This window comes from Poecilia reticulata, linkage group LG22, assembly GCF_000633615.1.
Source record: "Poecilia reticulata strain Guanapo linkage group LG22, Guppy_female_1.0+MT, whole genome shotgun sequence".
Lineage (NCBI taxonomy): Eukaryota > Metazoa > Chordata > Actinopteri > Cyprinodontiformes > Poeciliidae > Poecilia > Poecilia reticulata.
The window spans coordinates 12,976,375-12,993,836 of record NC_024352.1 but is presented as its reverse complement, the minus strand read 5'-3'; the positions used below and the strand labels follow the sequence as shown (position 1 = coordinate 12,993,836).

The window sequence follows — 17,462 nt, the reverse complement described above, 5'->3', positions numbered from 1 at the left end:
TGGATTTTTTTCTTTTTTTCAGCCTCAGGATGTTCTGCTTCATCTCAATTGAGAGTTCCTTTGACCGCATGTTGTCTGGTCACAGCAACAGCTTCCAAATGCAAAACCACACACCTGGAATCAACCCCAGACCTTTAAACTACTTAATTGATTACAGGTTAACGAGGGAGACGCCTTCTGAGTTAATTGCAGCCCTTAGAGTCCATTGTTCAATTACTTTTGGTCCCTTGAAAAAGAGGAGGCTATGCATTACAGAGCTATAATTCCTAAACCCTTTCTCCGATTTGGATGTGGAAACTCTCATACTGCAGCTGGGAGCGTGCACTTTCAGCCCATATTATATATATAATTGTATTTCTGAACATGTTTTTGTAAACAGCTAAAATAACAAAACTTGTGTCACTGTCCAAATATTTCTGGCTCTAACTGTATTTTCTTTCACTGTTTACAATACGGCCAGCGCATTGAGGTACCCAATCACCAATGAATAAGTAAGCAAATACAGTACAACCCTCGTATCCACATTGGTTAGGGACTGTAGCCACCTGTGAATTTGAATTACTACACACTGTGGAGACAGTCTTAGCTACAGCAGAACCTAAAATGTACCATATTCCTCATCTATGCTCTTGGGGGTGCAGACAATTAGCAGCAAAGAAAATCCATGGCACTCTTGGGTTGGCTGCTTTGCAGACATCAACTAACAGAACGTGAAGCAGAATTGCACTTAGGTATGTCAGCTTCCCAAACTGCATTTTCTTTTTAATATTTTAGAAATAAAATCAGAATTTTCTGTGATTAATTTGCAGCTACGCTCCACAGAGAAGCCAGCAAGTAATGTACAATGAATTTGTGGGGGTCCACTATGATAAAAAAAAAAAAAAAAAAAAAGGTTGATGATGCAGTTGACAATTTTTTACCACCCTTAAAGTGATGGTGCCGCCCCCTGAGAGAATGGCGCCCTGAGCAGTGAGTGACATCACTCATATCAAGAGCTAATATTTAGGAGGGGGAAGTATGTCAATCAGCAGGATAACAACCCAAACTAATTTGTTTGTGCTAAAATGAATGATAAAAGACAAAATATACAGTTATTAATATAGCAAAGCATGTAGGGTTTAAGTTGATGTTCATTTTCATATAGCAATATAGATAAATCTAGATTAAACTTTTTGTGTATATTGGAGTTCAACTGCTCCACTTTCACCACCACAAACATTCCAATCATGGTTTTGGGAATCTGAGTTGAACTACAGTTTAAGTACCAGAGAGAAACCCGGCTCCACTTTCATACACACCTGATCCTTCTTGTGGCAGTTTTAAGTGAACAGGACATCATGTAGGAGGAACTATCCCAGACTCAACTGGGGAATCTCAAGTCAATATTTGTATATATATATATACTTCACATCATTTCTACACATTTCAAATTTTACACTACTATTTGGGTTTTATGATGCCATGATCAGATCTTTTAAACAGTAAATACATCAAAAAGTGTTTCCTAACACTCTTTTTGGCCATAGAAACCCACATAGCCAGAGTAAATACAATATGATAAGAATGATGCTCCACTCAACAAAGCAGAACAGTTGGCTGTCAGACTCCCCATGTTTAGTTCTAACCTTACTTCTTTGATAAAGAGTGCGCTGATGCTAATAAAGACATTTTGAGCAGCATGACTGTGGGATTCCATGGAGACTCATTCACAGCATTCACCCTAAAAATAGTAATACATCTCACAACGTTTAGATGATTTTTGGATTTAAATGCCTTTCAAGACACTAAAAAGGTTTTTGTAAGACAAGATAAAAATAATTAACTCTATAATCTCCTGTCTCAATGGATATCAAAAAACGGGGAATTATTTTTTCATACCAAATAAAAAACTTGAGAAAAGGAAAAACTTGAGACAAGTGGAAATGGGGTATGCAGATGGTCCTGTTACTGTAGTATGTTGCTTTAATGTTTGAGGGCAAACAAATATGTAAATAAAATATTATCCTGAGGACAAACCCCACCTCAAACTTAGATGTCACGGAGTTAAAATAAAAGGATGTCTAATTCTGCTCAACAGCTCTCCCGCAGTGAATGCAGGCCCTGCGGAGCTCCTCATGCACCCTTCCTGCTTATATTTCTGGATTGTGACTCACTCATTCGCAGCTGCCTGTTTGCTTTGGGCTTGGGGCTGGCGTCGATAATTAGGGGAGGAAAGCTAAAGTGGTCCAAGGGCGTGTAGAGGGTTCCTAATGAAAGTTTGAAATACCACTCTTTCTCTTTGAACAGCAGAAGTAGCATTTGGAGAGGCACTTGTAAACTGCAGCACTATCTCTTATCAGATCTATAGATCCCAGTGTATCCCAGCATTGCCTGGCTGCTGTTGAGCGTCCTGCCGCAGTGGCGTTTAATGGGCCAGCAGCACAGGGGACCGACAGTCTCAACAGCCCTGAAGGCTGTGCGCCAGAATTGAGAATGCTTTAAAGTCTTAGGTTCAGCATAAGATAACAGGACAAGGACGACAGAAAAAAAAGGATTTTCTAGTTATAAGTGAATGCAGCTGTTAAATAAAGCTTCTGTTCTACTTCAAATGTTGATTTTTGTCGTATTAACGTCTAAATAATGACCCCAGGCTTTTCTTGCGGTGATTGATGACCCTTTCAGTTCAGTTTTATGTAAGGGCTTTGAGGCAGGGAATGTCAAGGGCATCAATGGGCCTTGGCGGCATCATCTTTATTTCCATTATGAGGATGGATTTATCCAGCTGTCATATCAACAACATGTTAAGAATTTGATCAGGATTTCATACAAATTACTATCCTCAGTCTTTCAGTTACGCAAGATCAGACCACCATCTGCAAGGAAGACGCAATAAAAAGGAATGCCTTTAATTTCACTCTCTGCTGGAATAATTAGGCCATTTATATTCCACAATTTATGATTTAGGAGAGGAGCAAAGGGAAAAAGTCGATATTGGGCCTATACAGGCAGCAGCAATTCACCCATCAGCTTGTCCAAGTCACTTTGCTGCTATGATTTATGTATGGCCTTGCTACATGGCTCGACTGGGTAGCACCACTGTAATATATCCCGCTGGCTGCCATTAATTCTTCACCGATAACCCCAACATGCAAGGGAACTCCATCTTAAATCACACGCAGTCACCTGGCCCCTCTGCAGGAGGTGTTATGGACATGCTGTTCTACTAAAAAAAACCTAATACGGTTCTGGTCGGAGGGTCATATACACTCATGATACGGCATCAATGTCATTTTGATACCAAGCTTTTAAAAATGCATTGAAAAGGAGCTGATTTTTTATGGGTGGAAGGATTATGTAACTCTACTTCTGCGGTTATTTTAAAAACAACTGATGGGTGCACTAATCCACAGTCAAAATTAGACATAATAGCTCATCATCTCTCATACCTCTTTATTAGCTACAGCAGCAACACAATGGATTTATGTATGTAAACATAGTGAACCTTCATAGTGAATGTACCAAGCATCAGAGGCTCTGACTCTGAAAATGGAATAGTTGGCACTCTGGTCTGAGTATTTTTCAAACTGCTGATCTATTAAGATTTTCGCACACCATCATCTCAAAGGTTTCCAAAGAACGACTTGAAACAGAGGAAATAGCTAGTGAGTGGCAGATGTATTAGCAAAGTTAGCTATTTAATGTCAAAGTAGAAGGGGCAAATCAGTTTGAGATAACAGAAAGTCAAAGTAGCTTAAGTACCCATTTGTTACATCTCGAAAAAGATGGGCTATTGTGGAAGGGTAGCACTATTATCAGGTAATAAGAAATGGGTAAAAGCTCCCACTGACTCTTCAGAAATGAAAAAAAAAAAACTGATTCTCTGGTTTATTGACTTTTGATTTCATAGCAATATTCAGATGAGAAGGTCATAATTTGGGGTAACAGCATGAAAGCATGCACACTCCTTCTATCAAGAGTTTAGGCTTTCAGTGTTGAGTTTACGGTAAAATGGACAACCTCCATCACCCTTAGTGACCTTTCATCCTAGCGACCCAACCTCTTGATTAACTGATCAACTAAAATTGTTTTTGGCACACATTGGGTCACTTAGTACAACATTTATAGCCTATATGAGTATTGCTGCTGACCATGTTCGCCAAAATGTATCCATGTTTAGGCTGCTTCCACCACGATACTGCAGTTCAAAAAACAGTTCAAATAAATCAATAAAAAGCCTGAAATTAATTACATTCATGTTTCCGTAGGGTGTCTGTAAACTTGACTGAACTGAGTCTCCAACCTTTGGTGCCATATCCTAATTTTCCAAGGCCAGTGGACTTTCTGATCATGCTTACAATGTTCAACATTTTGTCTTCTAGTTCAGACGCCTTCTCCTGTACTTCAAAAGGGAAGTGAATGTAAGCCAGATAAAGACTAACTATACTCTCTGATGTCAGTCATTTCTTTAATTGGTATGTAAATAAGTTAACACAGACTTGGCCTTCTTATTAAAATGTTACATAAGAATACGTATTTAATAATCTTTCTCTGGCTATAATTGGTTTAACATAATCAGTTTGGGAGAGGAAAAAAGAAATTCAAACACTCAAACTAACTTTGAACTTTCGCTTCTCATCTTATTTTATACTAATTAATCTGATTAACCCACACTGATTCCTTGTATTCCCTCTTACAAAAAAGGGATTCTGCTAAAAGAAAGTAGAATTTCTACTCACTATACTTGCGAGTAGAGCATAATATGAGAAATTTCAACTTCAAACTTTCATATCTACTTCTGTCCACAGCTCAAGACCTTTTAACTACCACATGGGAACAAAACATTGACGTACATATTAAAATTTTTGCACATTACCATATTTCCTGTCTGACCTTCCCATAGCTCAGCAGGGTACTCCATTACTCCAGCTTTGCCCTATGATTCTCTAGCTCCTTTTTCTCCTATTCCACCTCTGATGCGTCTTTCCCTGAGAGTTCTTGCCCGATGGGGTGTGAGCAATAATTTGTCATGTCCCTCTAAGCGTAACCAAGACGAGATGGCAGCGGCCCTGGGGCACCACCTGAACCACCAGCACTTGTGCTTACTTACATAATGGAAGGTACCAGGGAGAAGAAGGGAAATGGAAGAAAGCTCTAAAACAACCAGGGAATATAAGAGAGAGAGAAGCTCACAGAGAACGTGCAACAAAAACTGTGAGACTTGCATTAATCATGACAATACCTTGGGAAGACAGCCTCCATTACATCAGTGGAAGGAGGCAGCCTCTTGAAGGAAGATAAGACAGAGGTCTATGCCAGGGAAAATACCAGGACCATAATAGTTTATGGGCCAGAAGAAGGAATGGTTTGACATCCTGGGAAAAGAAATTACCCATGACATGCACAGAGGACATTCAAGACTGTCGCTCTGGTTTTCAACAGGATCAGCTCCTTTGAGAGATGCGTCATAGAAAAGCATGAACCTTGCCCTAAAAATGAGAGATTTACTGTTTCAGAGAAGACGGCATGGGAAAAAAAGCTTTGATGGGATATTTAGGAATGTATAAATGCCATTCTGAATGGTAGATTTGGGAGAGATTATTTAATAGAAATGTGTCACATAGGTTTACATAGGGTACGAATATCCATGGAAAATATTACTTATCTCAGAAAATTTATTCAAAACATGAAACTTATAATTTCATTACATAGTCATATAATTCGTTTCTCATTGAATAATTATAGTTCAGATCTCATAAAAACACAAATTAAGCTCTCAACAAATTTTATTTCATATGCAAAGAGTAATGTTGAGTGTGAGTAATTTCATAAATAAGGACTAATGTTATGACTTTAAATCACAGGGAATTCTCCATACTTAGACAGTTGTCCAACACAAAGTCAGAGAAATCTTCAACAAAAGGTAATTTACTAAAGAATCTGCCTGTTCAGAGTGAGAAAGTTGAGTGGTAGGAAAAAAATGCATAAAAACCAGGCAATGGCCTTGAGAAAATGATAAAATCCCAATCACACTTTCACTCGACTGACCAGATTTATGCAGGGTTCATATGCATTTTTCCATATTAAAATTCCATATTTTTCCAGATAAAATATTCTCCAGTCCTACAATTTTGATTATTTCAAAAACGGAACATTTAATATAATATTTTTTTTCACGTAGACATGTTTTTATTGCTTTATGTACTGTAATGTACACATATCATTTTCAACAGGCCCATATTTTGAAATAAAAAAGCTTCTCAATCCTTCTCTGGAAAATATTTATTTTCTAGGAAACTGGTTTTGAGCTTTCCTGAGCTGCAGAACACTGGTCATCAAAATGAAAATACTTATAGTGCTGACATATAACACTGTGTGCAATGAATCTAGAAGTTATGCACATTTTAAGTTGAAATGTGGAATTAAATTAACTTTTCTATAATATTCTAACTCATTGAGATGCACCTGCATGTACACATTGAAACTGAACTCGAGTCTTTCTGCATAAATACTGTGTTGACAGCAACATCCCAGCAATCAGACAACACCTTGCATCTAATCTGTGAACAAACCGTCCTTGCAAGACGATGAGCATGAAAACCAATTACGTGAGGGGAGAACATAAAAGAGAAAAAATGCAAATTGATCGATAAAAGCCCCTCGTGTGGGCAAAAAGGACTGTGGCCGGCCAAGCTGTGCCTCAGAGCCATGCTGCAGAAAAAGCTTGAGAGCTCTGCTGTGGGCGATAAAACAAAGGGGACCACACTCACAACAGTCTGCAACATCTTCACACATCACAGCCTCGCACATCTGCACTCACTGGGTTTATGTCAACTGCATTTTGCTCTTCTCTCCTTCCCCTTTTTCCCTCATTTCTTCCACTCCCTGGATTATCCATTTATTTATTTATCGCGCTCCCAAAACAACAACACAGCATCAGCACTTAAGATCTCATCCATTACCATGAGAAATATCACACTTGCCAGGCTGGCTGTAGTGCGTCTGTGGGAAAGTGGAAAATTTCTCGTCTTGCTGCAGCGGTATTCCACACGGAGTTCTGGGAATGTAGTGCTGCTGAAGGTCGACTGTGTGCACCAACCCACATGCTGGCCAGATCTCATTTGAAGGAAACGGTGTCTTGGGGATAGTTTATCAAAAAGAGTGCCGGGCGGACAGCTGAGTTAAACAAACAAATCAATACTTTCACCAATCAGCTGTAGGCACCTTATTTATACGCCGCAAATATCATTACAACCAAAAGTAGATCGCTGAAGGTGAGGAACTGGTTTGTTTATTAGCCCATGCAGCAATAAAAAAATATCATAGATCTGCACTTAGAACTATATTAGGTCGATTAATCTTATCCTCTCGACCTCCCCCCAACAACCACACACATTCCTAACACTATTGTTTTGTTCGCTTTGTCATTCATGAATCAAGGCCATCTAAGCCACTCCCCTCCTGTGATACATGTCCTCTACAGAGAGGAAAGAAAGACATGCAAAGACAGGATAGCAGCTGTGAGTTTTAGCCTCCTGCTGACTGATTAAGATGATGCTCTGGGGATGGTCAGTTTTGGCATGACGAGTAAACCTGCTCCTCTGTCCTCTGGACCAGCACGTAAACAAATAATGATTTAAAGGTCGGTGCTGCTGATTTAATCTTTAAACCTAAGGGTAGCAGATATTTCTTCTGTATAAACTAGATGGCCCTCCCCAGTTGTGCAGTGAGTCTGATTAGAAATATTATCACGAGTTTACATCTTTGTCACTTCTTATCTTGTAGTAGCAGCAAAGCAGCACTGCAACATTATGGCTGCTGCAATTTAATGTTAGTATGTGATATTTATGGCAGTGGTTTGCAAAAGTATTTATACATCTTGAACTTTTTCACATTTTGTCAAATTACAAAACACAGCCTCATAATGCAATTTATTGGGAATGCAGTGCAAAAACATGTTCAACATTATCGACATAATTTAATATTGTCGACTTAAAATTGTTGAACATGTTGACCGTCAAGCTTATCTTCCAACCTTTCAAATGCATATTTCCTGCCAGTTACTTCAGAAAGCAAAACTCATGATATATTCCAAGCCTTTGTTTCTTGTCATTTTGCTTAATACGGCTTACATATTAATCAACTCAAAAGTAAGTGTCACTGAAAAATTATACTAATGTCAAAAAGTCATTAATGGAAGCTTGTGGTGTTACAACCTAATCAGCTAATTAACTCATAACACCCGCAAAGGTTCATTGAGTTCACTGGGTCAATAGGCAACACCTATGAGGAAGACTGTTGACTTGACAGCTGACTAGAAGACGGTCATCGACACCCTTCACAGAGAGGGAAGCCACAAACGGTCATTGCTGAAGAAGTGAGTGTATATACTTTTCCTGACATTTATGATAAAAACGTCAATTTTTGATTAGTTTAATCTGATATTAAATTTTCTGAGAAACTGGATTTGAGTTTTCATCAGTCAAGATCACATGTTCCTCATTTTGAATGGAATTACTAAAATAAATGATCTTTTATCTGATATTTTAACTTGCATACAGTCAAAAGTTTTGAGAATGATTCAAATGTTAATTTTTATAAAGTCTACTGCTTCAGTTTTTATAATGGCAATTTGCATATACTCCAGAATGTTATAAAGAGTGACACATACATGGAGAGTTGTTTCATACAAAAATAAAGATTCAAGGTCCCAGCATACTTCATCCGAAGCCAAACAGGTAACGTGAAGTCAAGTGGTTGCAAACCTTTCATTGAACACCGTAAACCACACCTGGGGCGCAAATAAATAAATGTACCTCTAGGAGCCATTTATGTTGATTCCTGTGCTTATCTTCACTAAGAGGAATGTTTCATTTGGGCACCGAGTATGTCGAAGAGGGATGAGGTTACTTAAGGTCAAGTGATTCTGTCCAGGTGTTGTTAATGGGAAGAAGCAAACGGTTTGGCTTGGTTTCGATTTGTCAGTTTTTTTAGTTTAAATTGAAATGGAAAGATAATTTACATTGTGAAGGAAATAAACGACTGATTATTTCATTTATGAAAATGAAATCAATGAAAATCAACATAAAGACTCTTAATTGAGCACACGCAAAACCAAAGCCTACCAGCAACAACAGCGACCAGTAGCCTAAAATATAGGATTTTACACGGAATAATTAACAAAATACAGGTTTGTTTTTTTTCCCCCAATGTAGAGCTTCCTTATTAATTTCAGGATTTAGCTATTAACCATGTATTTTGTAATGGTGTTTTACTTTTTAACACTTTTGTAAAGCTACTTTCTATTCTTATTTTTTAGATCTGTTTTAATTTCGGTATATTATTTCATGCTCTTATATTCCCATAAGGAGGTGGAGTTTACTCTTTAGAAGGGGTCCAGTCAGAGCGCAGAGACCTGAGAGACAGCAAACTTTGACATATCTGAATTAGCGGCTGCAAAGCCTGTTGTGCTGATGCAGGAGAAACAAATTCTGTCAGGGATTTTAGCACCACACCAGCCAAAACAGAAATGTTAAATCATGTTGCTTAGTTGCATTAGCAGACGCTTGCATATCATCTCAGAGTTCTCCAATCTCCTTCATATTGCCCACTAAACAATTTTTTCATAATGACTTTGTGAACCCAGTTGATTCATGACATGATGCTAGTTGCACCAAACAGGGCTCAGAGGGGAAAACACGTTGCTGTGATTGTTCACTAATTTAATCAATTACTTAATTTCCCTTTGGGAACAATAAAGTATTTTTGAATTGAATAAAGGTTGGAGGAGTAGTTTGTGAGAAACAAATGTGAACTCACACAGTTGCTGCACTACAAGCCCGGCTCCAGAGAAAACTCCACCCCCTTATTTGAATATAGGAAATAGAAATAAAGAAAACACGGAATAAAATTGTTTAAAAAAATAAAGTCCCTAAGTTAATTAGCTTTACAAATTGTCAAAAAAAAAACATTAAATCAATGATCACATGACTGACAAAATAAGCTCCTCGCTTAATAATATTTCTATAGTTTTGTTTTCATGAGATCTATTTATTTATAACTTGTATTTAATTTTGAAGACACCCCATACATTTTTCCAGTTTAAAAAGCACGTGAAGATTGATTTATTTATGTGCTAAAATCTGATGTTTCCCTTAACATCGTTTTTCCAAATAGGTAGTGCCAATAAAATACCCGATAACGAAAGTTAATTTCCACGCAACCGAGTTCTAGGACTGAATTTAGCTTACTAGTGGTGATTTGTTTTTTGTTTCGTTTTTTTCAATACAAAAATGTTAAACCGGATTAAAAGTTGAACATTAATAAGCAGCAACGCTCGCCGTTCGGTAAAAGGTTGTGAAAACGGTTCAACTAAAGCAGCAGTTAATCGGTTTGAGACGCGGCTCACGCACTGCGTGTAGTGATTAGGGCGCATTGCTGTGTAATCACTGATGAAGTTGTGAGGCAGACCGCGCTCCCTCTCTTTCATACACACACATACACACACCGGTGAGGGTGGGAAGGAGAGAGCGAGAGTGAGGGAGGGAGAGGGAGAGGGAGAGAGAGTCGCGCTAGGAGAGAAGAGGCGGCGGAGGCGCTACGGTCACTTTCTCACAGGCTCCGGTCGAGCCTGTGTGGTCTCTGCCCGCGCTGTTGCTAAGGAAATGGATGGCTTGAATGGATCGGTGGTCCGGACTGAGCCGTCCTCCTCGCCCCCTCACCTCAGCAGCCTGCCGTGTTTCAGTGCGTGTTTACGGGAATTACTGCTAAAAACGTGACGCGTCCGCTCCAGCTCTGCACCAGCCGGGGTAAGAAATTATTTTAACATCGCATCATCGGATTTAAAAAAAACAACAAAAAAAAACAGGATTTTTTTTTTTATTAACAATACAAACAAAGATTATTTCCTCCTAAATAAAATAAGACATGTATATGCAGGTTACTTATTGTGACACCTCACCTTGAGGAAAACTGGTTTTCAGAGAATAAAGTATAAATCGTACAGCTAGATGAGGTGAGGACACTGCAGCTTTAAGTCCAGATAGCTGTTGCAATGCAAATACCACAACTCCTTCCTCACTCTCCAGACTATGTGGCTGTTAAAGATTAGGAGAAGAGAAAGCGCAGCAGAGTCCAGTGTTTTGATTACCTACTGTCAGCCAGAGTCAGCGTCTTCCACCTTAGAGCCATGCTCTCCTTTGTTTGCAGCCTCTGCATGTGTGAGGCAAATAAGATGAGGAAAAAAGGTATAGTGCAAGTCAGTTCCTCATTTTGCTCTCTCTACCCCAGTCCAGTGGAGCTGCGGCTGGAGAAGAGAGGTTAAGAAAGGCAGAGGGGTCGACGAGCCTGGCTGGCGCCGGGTGGATGCTGCCTGAAGACGGCAACGGCTGAGGCGGCAGCACTGACTCAGAAGAGGAGCATGGCATCCACTGGCATGCAGATATTTGGATTTGTCCTGGCGCTGCTGGGCATTATGGGGGCCACTGTGGCTACCCTGCTGCCCAACTGGAAGGTCAGCGCGGATGTGGGCTCCAACATCATCACGGCCATCTCCCAGATGCAGGGACTGTGGATGGACTGCACCTGGTACAGCACTGGCATGTTCAGCTGCACGCTCAAGTACTCGGTGCTCTCCCTTCCTGCGTACTTGCAGACTGCACGCACCACCATGGTGCTCTGCTGCGTGCTGGCCGCCATGGGCCTCTGCCTTGCCTCTCTGGGGCTGAAATGCACACGCTGGGGAGGCGGACGCCGTTCCAAGCGACACGCCGCCATCGCCAGCGGCGGCTGCTTTGTCACTGCTGGCTTTCTCTGTCTGGTGCCCGCTTCTTGGTTTACCAAGGAGGTCATCACAAACTTCTTGGACTCCAGCGTGCCCGAGAGCAATAAGTTTGAGCCCGGGGGTGCCGTGTACGTGGCCTTTGTTTCAGCAGGCTTCCTTTTTGTCGGAGGGTCCATATTCTGCATGTCCTGCCCGGGGAAGAGACACGGCCCTCAGGACCTGGTTCTGCTCCCTCCGCCGGACAAGCTGCTGCTCCAGCAGCAGCAGCAACAGCTGCTCCAGCAGCAGCAGGAGCTCCAGCACCAGTACTGCTCTCTCTCCCCTTTAGACAACAAGACTGGCTACAGCCTGCAGGACTACGTGTAATAAAGCAGCAGCTATAGGGAGGCAAGCCTGAGGGAGAAAACCGTCACAGTTAAATCCGTACGTCGGGCCGTACTGAAAGCAGTGAGAGGAGGGCAACAACTTTGAATTAATTTTTGTCTCCTTTTAGTCTGTTTTGCAAGCACAAGTGGTGGAGGTATTCCCTGAGCAGCGCCTTCGTAGGAAACAGCGCAAATGTGAAAGGAGGCAGGATTCATGCTGCAGAATGGAAGGAAGCTCCCAACAAAATGCAGATTGTTCATCAGTAAATCACAGAAAGCGCTCCCGGGAAACGGATTACGCAAATAAGAAAGTCGTCTGTGTAGATTCCCCTCACCCCCTCTCCTCACCAAAGCTTTGAATAGAAATAAGCAATCATTTAGCTGCTATTTACAATCGTTCATAACGATCTCCCCCCTCCCTGCTTTATTTGACTAAATAGGCAATATAAACACCAGAGAGCCAAAAGTTAAACCCCTTCCATAGCAAGCCATTTTTTAAAATTTTTTTTTAGTATAAATATCTCCTAGAATGCAACCTTGAATTGATTGAAATTAAAAAAGCTAATATTTTTGTTAGTTACTAGAAGGATGTTGATATTTTTTTGCCTCTAAAGCATGCCGTGTGGAGCCTGTTTGCGTATTAAAACGTTGGAATGCCTGGTAGAGCGACTGAGCCACACAATGCCTGTGCCTGAAAACAAAGCTGTAGAAACATTAACCCTGCTGGAAGTGTTCAAAGAGGACTGTCAGGAGCAGAGGATGTGGGGCTGCTGGCTGCATCCAACAAAGACGAGACGGACAGACGGATGGCCGCACATCACTCTGCAGGTGGAGATACGGGAGAAAGGGAGAGAAATTTTGCAGGAAAACCGTTTAATCGCTTCAGATGAGTGGACGTTGTCATGTTTCCCGACCAGACACAATCGACCTGTGTGTAACTTGCAGCCTGTCTTTTGCAACAATCCATTGTGGACGTTTACACCCACACCACATGCATGATTTTTGTGCGCTTTTTTTGTGTGCATAGTAAACATTCAGAGGCATGTGCTTTTCACTCGTCAACCGCCTCTTCACTGCCATGGAGACAGGTTTCCCGTTTAAACGTCTTTATTATCTGTCAGTCACAGAAGTTCTTTTAGACAGGGGCATCCTTTCATGCAGTCAAATCCTGCTGCTTTCAGTTTCTTCAGATGAATCTCTGTGCAGAAGCTTTCAGAAGACTTTCTTCCTTGCGACATTTTTTTGTTTTTAACCATTCCCTCATCATATCAGCATTTAATGGTCCAGCATCGCAGGAACACGCTTGAAGATAACGATAGGCTCCTTGAGTCAAGTGGTTGGCCATGTGGCAGACGACTAAAAAAGCTTTGAGTCATTCTCCATATGTGACTTGTTTTCCAAGTGCGTCAGCAGCGAGGCGCATATGTTACCAGTCTTCACCTGCAGAAGCTCTCGGTCTTAAATTGCGTCCACTTCACTGTCCCACTAGTCCCGCCGTTCCTCGCGCTCCTACCAGTCGCTCCTGTTTTCTTTTTTCTTTTTCTTTTTTCCTCCTTTCCAACTCATTCACCCTGGCCTGTTTGTGTCAGCCGTCACATGGATGTGATCCCTGACGAGAGAACGCTGATGCATGCTGAAAGCGTGTCCTCCTCAAACGCACATCCACACCAGGCACACACGCTTCTCCCACCAAATTGCCACCCACACGTACCTACTCATGTGTCATTTGCAGGGCCACGCTTTCGTGGTTACATTTCAGGGCGAGTCTACACTTTGACTCTGAGCACAGGAATATTGTGTTTTGTGCATGGTGCAGGCAGGGATGTATAGAACTGCACATTCTCTCCTTTTCTCTCATAAGCATGAAGCTTCCTGGGGAAGTGCAGATGGCTGAGCGCAGCCTGCCACCTGCAGGCGGCTGCCAGCACACCACGGGCTCCTCAGTGGGCGCCGCTGGCAACCTCGGCAGCCCTGCAGGGCTCAAACTGGCACGTGTCAGAGCTGGCCACCTGACAGTAACACACTGCCCAGGCACCACTACTGATAAATGCAATAAAACTAGTAAAGAATGTGCCATGTCATCAGCTAATACTGACACATTATGTGTTTGAGAATGTGCCAAATTGTCTCATGATGACAAATTTTAATATCTGGAATTTTTCTGTTTATTTTTCTATGAATTTTACATTTTAAAATGTTTTATGGATTTGAGATTTGTTCTGCCAGACTAGATGCTTGTGTACAGTCCTTTGCAGCTTCCGAGGGTTATGTTAAATCCTTCTTATTCCTCGTTCCCCTCAAAGCACAGCAAGACTCCACGGGGTCTTGTAAAAGTATTCCTACCCCTTTAACTGCAACCACAAATTTCTAAGTATTTTACTGGGCTTTTATGTGATAAGAGTAAATAGAATCATTATGAGTGATGATTCCTAAGGATTATCATTCCTAATGATGATCATTAGGAATCACGATCATTTTTCCTAATGATCATGTTGTGCATCTGCACAACATGCAGATGTTGTGTGAGGTTTATCTTTATGTGAGACCAAGGAACTCACGTAGGTATAACAGAGCACTTTTGACAACCTAAGCTTTAAATGTCTCACAGTAACATTCAGTTCATTATCTCAAAATGGAAAAATATGGAACGACTGTGACTGCAGTCTGCCAAGAAATGGCGCACCAGTCTAGCTGGCTGGGTGAGGAAAGCAGCGCTGCGAAGTCCTGAGTCAAAACCACGTGCAATTTCACAACTGCATAGAGCTGCTGGCTGCAATATTTTGGAGTTTCGGAATAATGTAATTGATATTGTCAATCGTAATATTTAACAATATTAGCACCCTTGCATCATTTCCTGTTTTCCTGTTAGCATTAATCAGAAAAGCATCCAAGAGGCCCATCCACTCCATTGAGAGTAATCTACAGACACCTAAAGAAAGCCATTAGAAATTCTGTTTGCAGTGTGTTTAAACTTTTGTATATGTAGAACATGTTTCAAACCCATGCACCCTTCCTAATCATGTACCACTTTGTTTAGCACAAGATTCAATGCATGGAGGTTTCAGGTGAAATGCAAGACAAAGAAAAGAAAAGATAAACTCATAGGGCATGAATACTTTCTCAAGGCACTCCAAGTGTGGGGCTTTAAAAATGTATTTATATCAGGAAATATGATTCCGTGTTGGTCTGTGACGACTGTACACAAGTGTCTGTGACTTTAACAGTGTTTTGTTTGTTTATTAGGAGGATTTTGTCATCCTTCAGATTGTTTCAGTCGAAGATAAAATACCACGTTCATGCCATATCTTCTTTATAAGAAGACTACTCAGTGCACTTTTTATTTGTGTTTCTATTTGACAGCAGTTTGGTTCAAATGAATGAGCATTCCAGGCTCTCTGGACCAGTATCAATACATAACACAAGTGGGCACTCTGGACAAAAAAAAAAAAAAAAAAAGGAGAGAGCAATTTCTGACTGATGGGATTCAGCAGGGAAATACCAGTTAGAGATATTTTTAGTGGCTGTGCAGCTTAATCATCAGCACGCAATTTTATTTGCTTATAAATGGCCAGAGTGCAATGTGACTAGGTCCTTAAAGTCTACAGAGTTACAACTCTCTGCTTATACTGTACCGAGATGTTGGATTTATTACTTTGATAACTGCAGCTTATTTTTGTGAATGCTTTAGCACTTCTTACTTTGCCAGAGCATATTTGTGATGAGCAGTTCACAAGTTCTGATACAGTTGTCTCAATGTGCTTGTGCAAGTAGTTCTATTTTTTACCAATAAAACTATTTTGTGAAAGCATACAGCTTTGGTATTATCTGTGTTTTTGATTTAGGAGCTCTCAGCTTCTCCCAAGCCAGGAAGATTGCAGGATGCTCCAGCTAATTCTGACAGGAAGCAAGAAGCCGTTTTTTTTTTTTTTTTTTTAACAAACGCAGCATCAAAGAAATATCTGCACCACAAATTTAAATTCAAAGAGGCTTCCAGAAAATGCAACTACGCGCGAAAAGCTTTTTAAAGAAAAGATTTATCTAGTATAATTCCCAGAAGCATTTCCTGCTACTGTTTGATTAAATGAGGGCATTAACTAATACAAAAGTGAAACATTAACACCCCCAAAATTAATGACTTTATCAATAACATGCAAGTCATGATAAGAAGGGCGATATCATTATTTCTTTTTAAATGACAAATGTAACTCCGTCTGTCCCATTTTGCATTAGTGCCAGTCTGGCAGCTCTTGAAATTTTGCCGCAAGATATTTAATAAATACAGTCCTTAATTTGAGATTTTATATCATTGTCATTTAATGGCACAGCAGCTGCAGCATATAAAAGACACGGATTTACGATCATTTCTACTGAACTGTAGTCAATCAGAAACTATACAAAAGACAAATTCCTATTTTACAGCTACTAAGCAGAAAGAGGCCGTCATTTTCCAGAGTTTAAAGAAACTGGGTTAAGAAATCAAATATTTTTTGGTCTTTGTACACAGTTTGCATGTTCCTCTACTGCTTGCGAGTTTTCTGCATACAGTCTTACTTTTCCTCTTTTTTTTCAATATTAAAAATAGAAAACCAACCATTGTTCCTAATAATATTTTATTAACACTACTAGTAATAATACACACCTCTCTGTGGGTCTATCACAAGCAATGAAAGAAGCATGAGAGTTTAAAAAAAAAAATGCAGGCATTTTCAAATCTTACATTTTCTTTAGCTTTAATAATCATCCGATTCTTAAATTGTTTCTGGATATTAATTTTGTTTTGTATCCCACTTAAAGACTCGGTAAACAAAGGTTATATTGAAAATGCCCCCCCAAAATATTCATATGAACACAAACTTTACTGGATATCATCAAGCAATATAGGTTAATATTCCTTTTGGTGTGTTTTTAGAGAAAGACAGGATTAAAAACATGAGGCAAAAATGCTAAAATATTTCTTTGAATGAGCAAAGTGTATAACCGATGTGGCATTAAAATAACTTGAAACATGCAGACTTTTGATTTTTAATTCCTCTGTCCTGCAGCCTGAAAAAGTCTCATGGAGCCTCTATTAAATTAGTTAGAATCTGGACATTTCATTAAAACTGATTGGAGTCTCCTCATTACTCGCCAAGTGAGGAAAACACCATGGATTATTAAAGGATCTCTTTCTCATGCACCCACTCCTCGTCATTATGCAACAAGACTGTGCATCAAATATCTGCTCCTCTTGTGGGAAAGCGCTAATAGGATCTGCTTCTCTGTGTATTTAACCTACATTTCTCATCAAAGGGTTTCACCCAGAGTTGTCACTATGAAAGATTTGGGAAGTTGGTTTTAGA

The 17,462-nt window shown here is 40.2% G+C and overlaps 2 protein-coding genes across 3 annotated transcripts in view; one reads left to right on the top strand and one right to left on the bottom strand.

The window, feature by feature from the left end:
- tfb1m (transcription factor B1, mitochondrial) overlaps window positions 1-17,462 on the bottom strand; it is a 36,867-nt gene that overhangs the window by 7,540 nt on the left and 11,865 nt on the right. The gene's annotated exons all lie outside the window — the stretch shown is intronic.
- Window positions 10,521-15,933, top strand: LOC103458605 (claudin-20). The gene is made up of 2 exons (XM_008399541.2): window positions 10,521-10,784; window positions 11,266-15,933. The coding sequence occupies exon 2, from the start codon at window positions 11,396-11,398 to the stop codon at window positions 12,122-12,124; it is 729 nt and encodes a 242-aa protein (XP_008397763.1). The 5' UTR covers window positions 10,521-10,784; window positions 11,266-11,395; the 3' UTR covers window positions 12,125-15,933.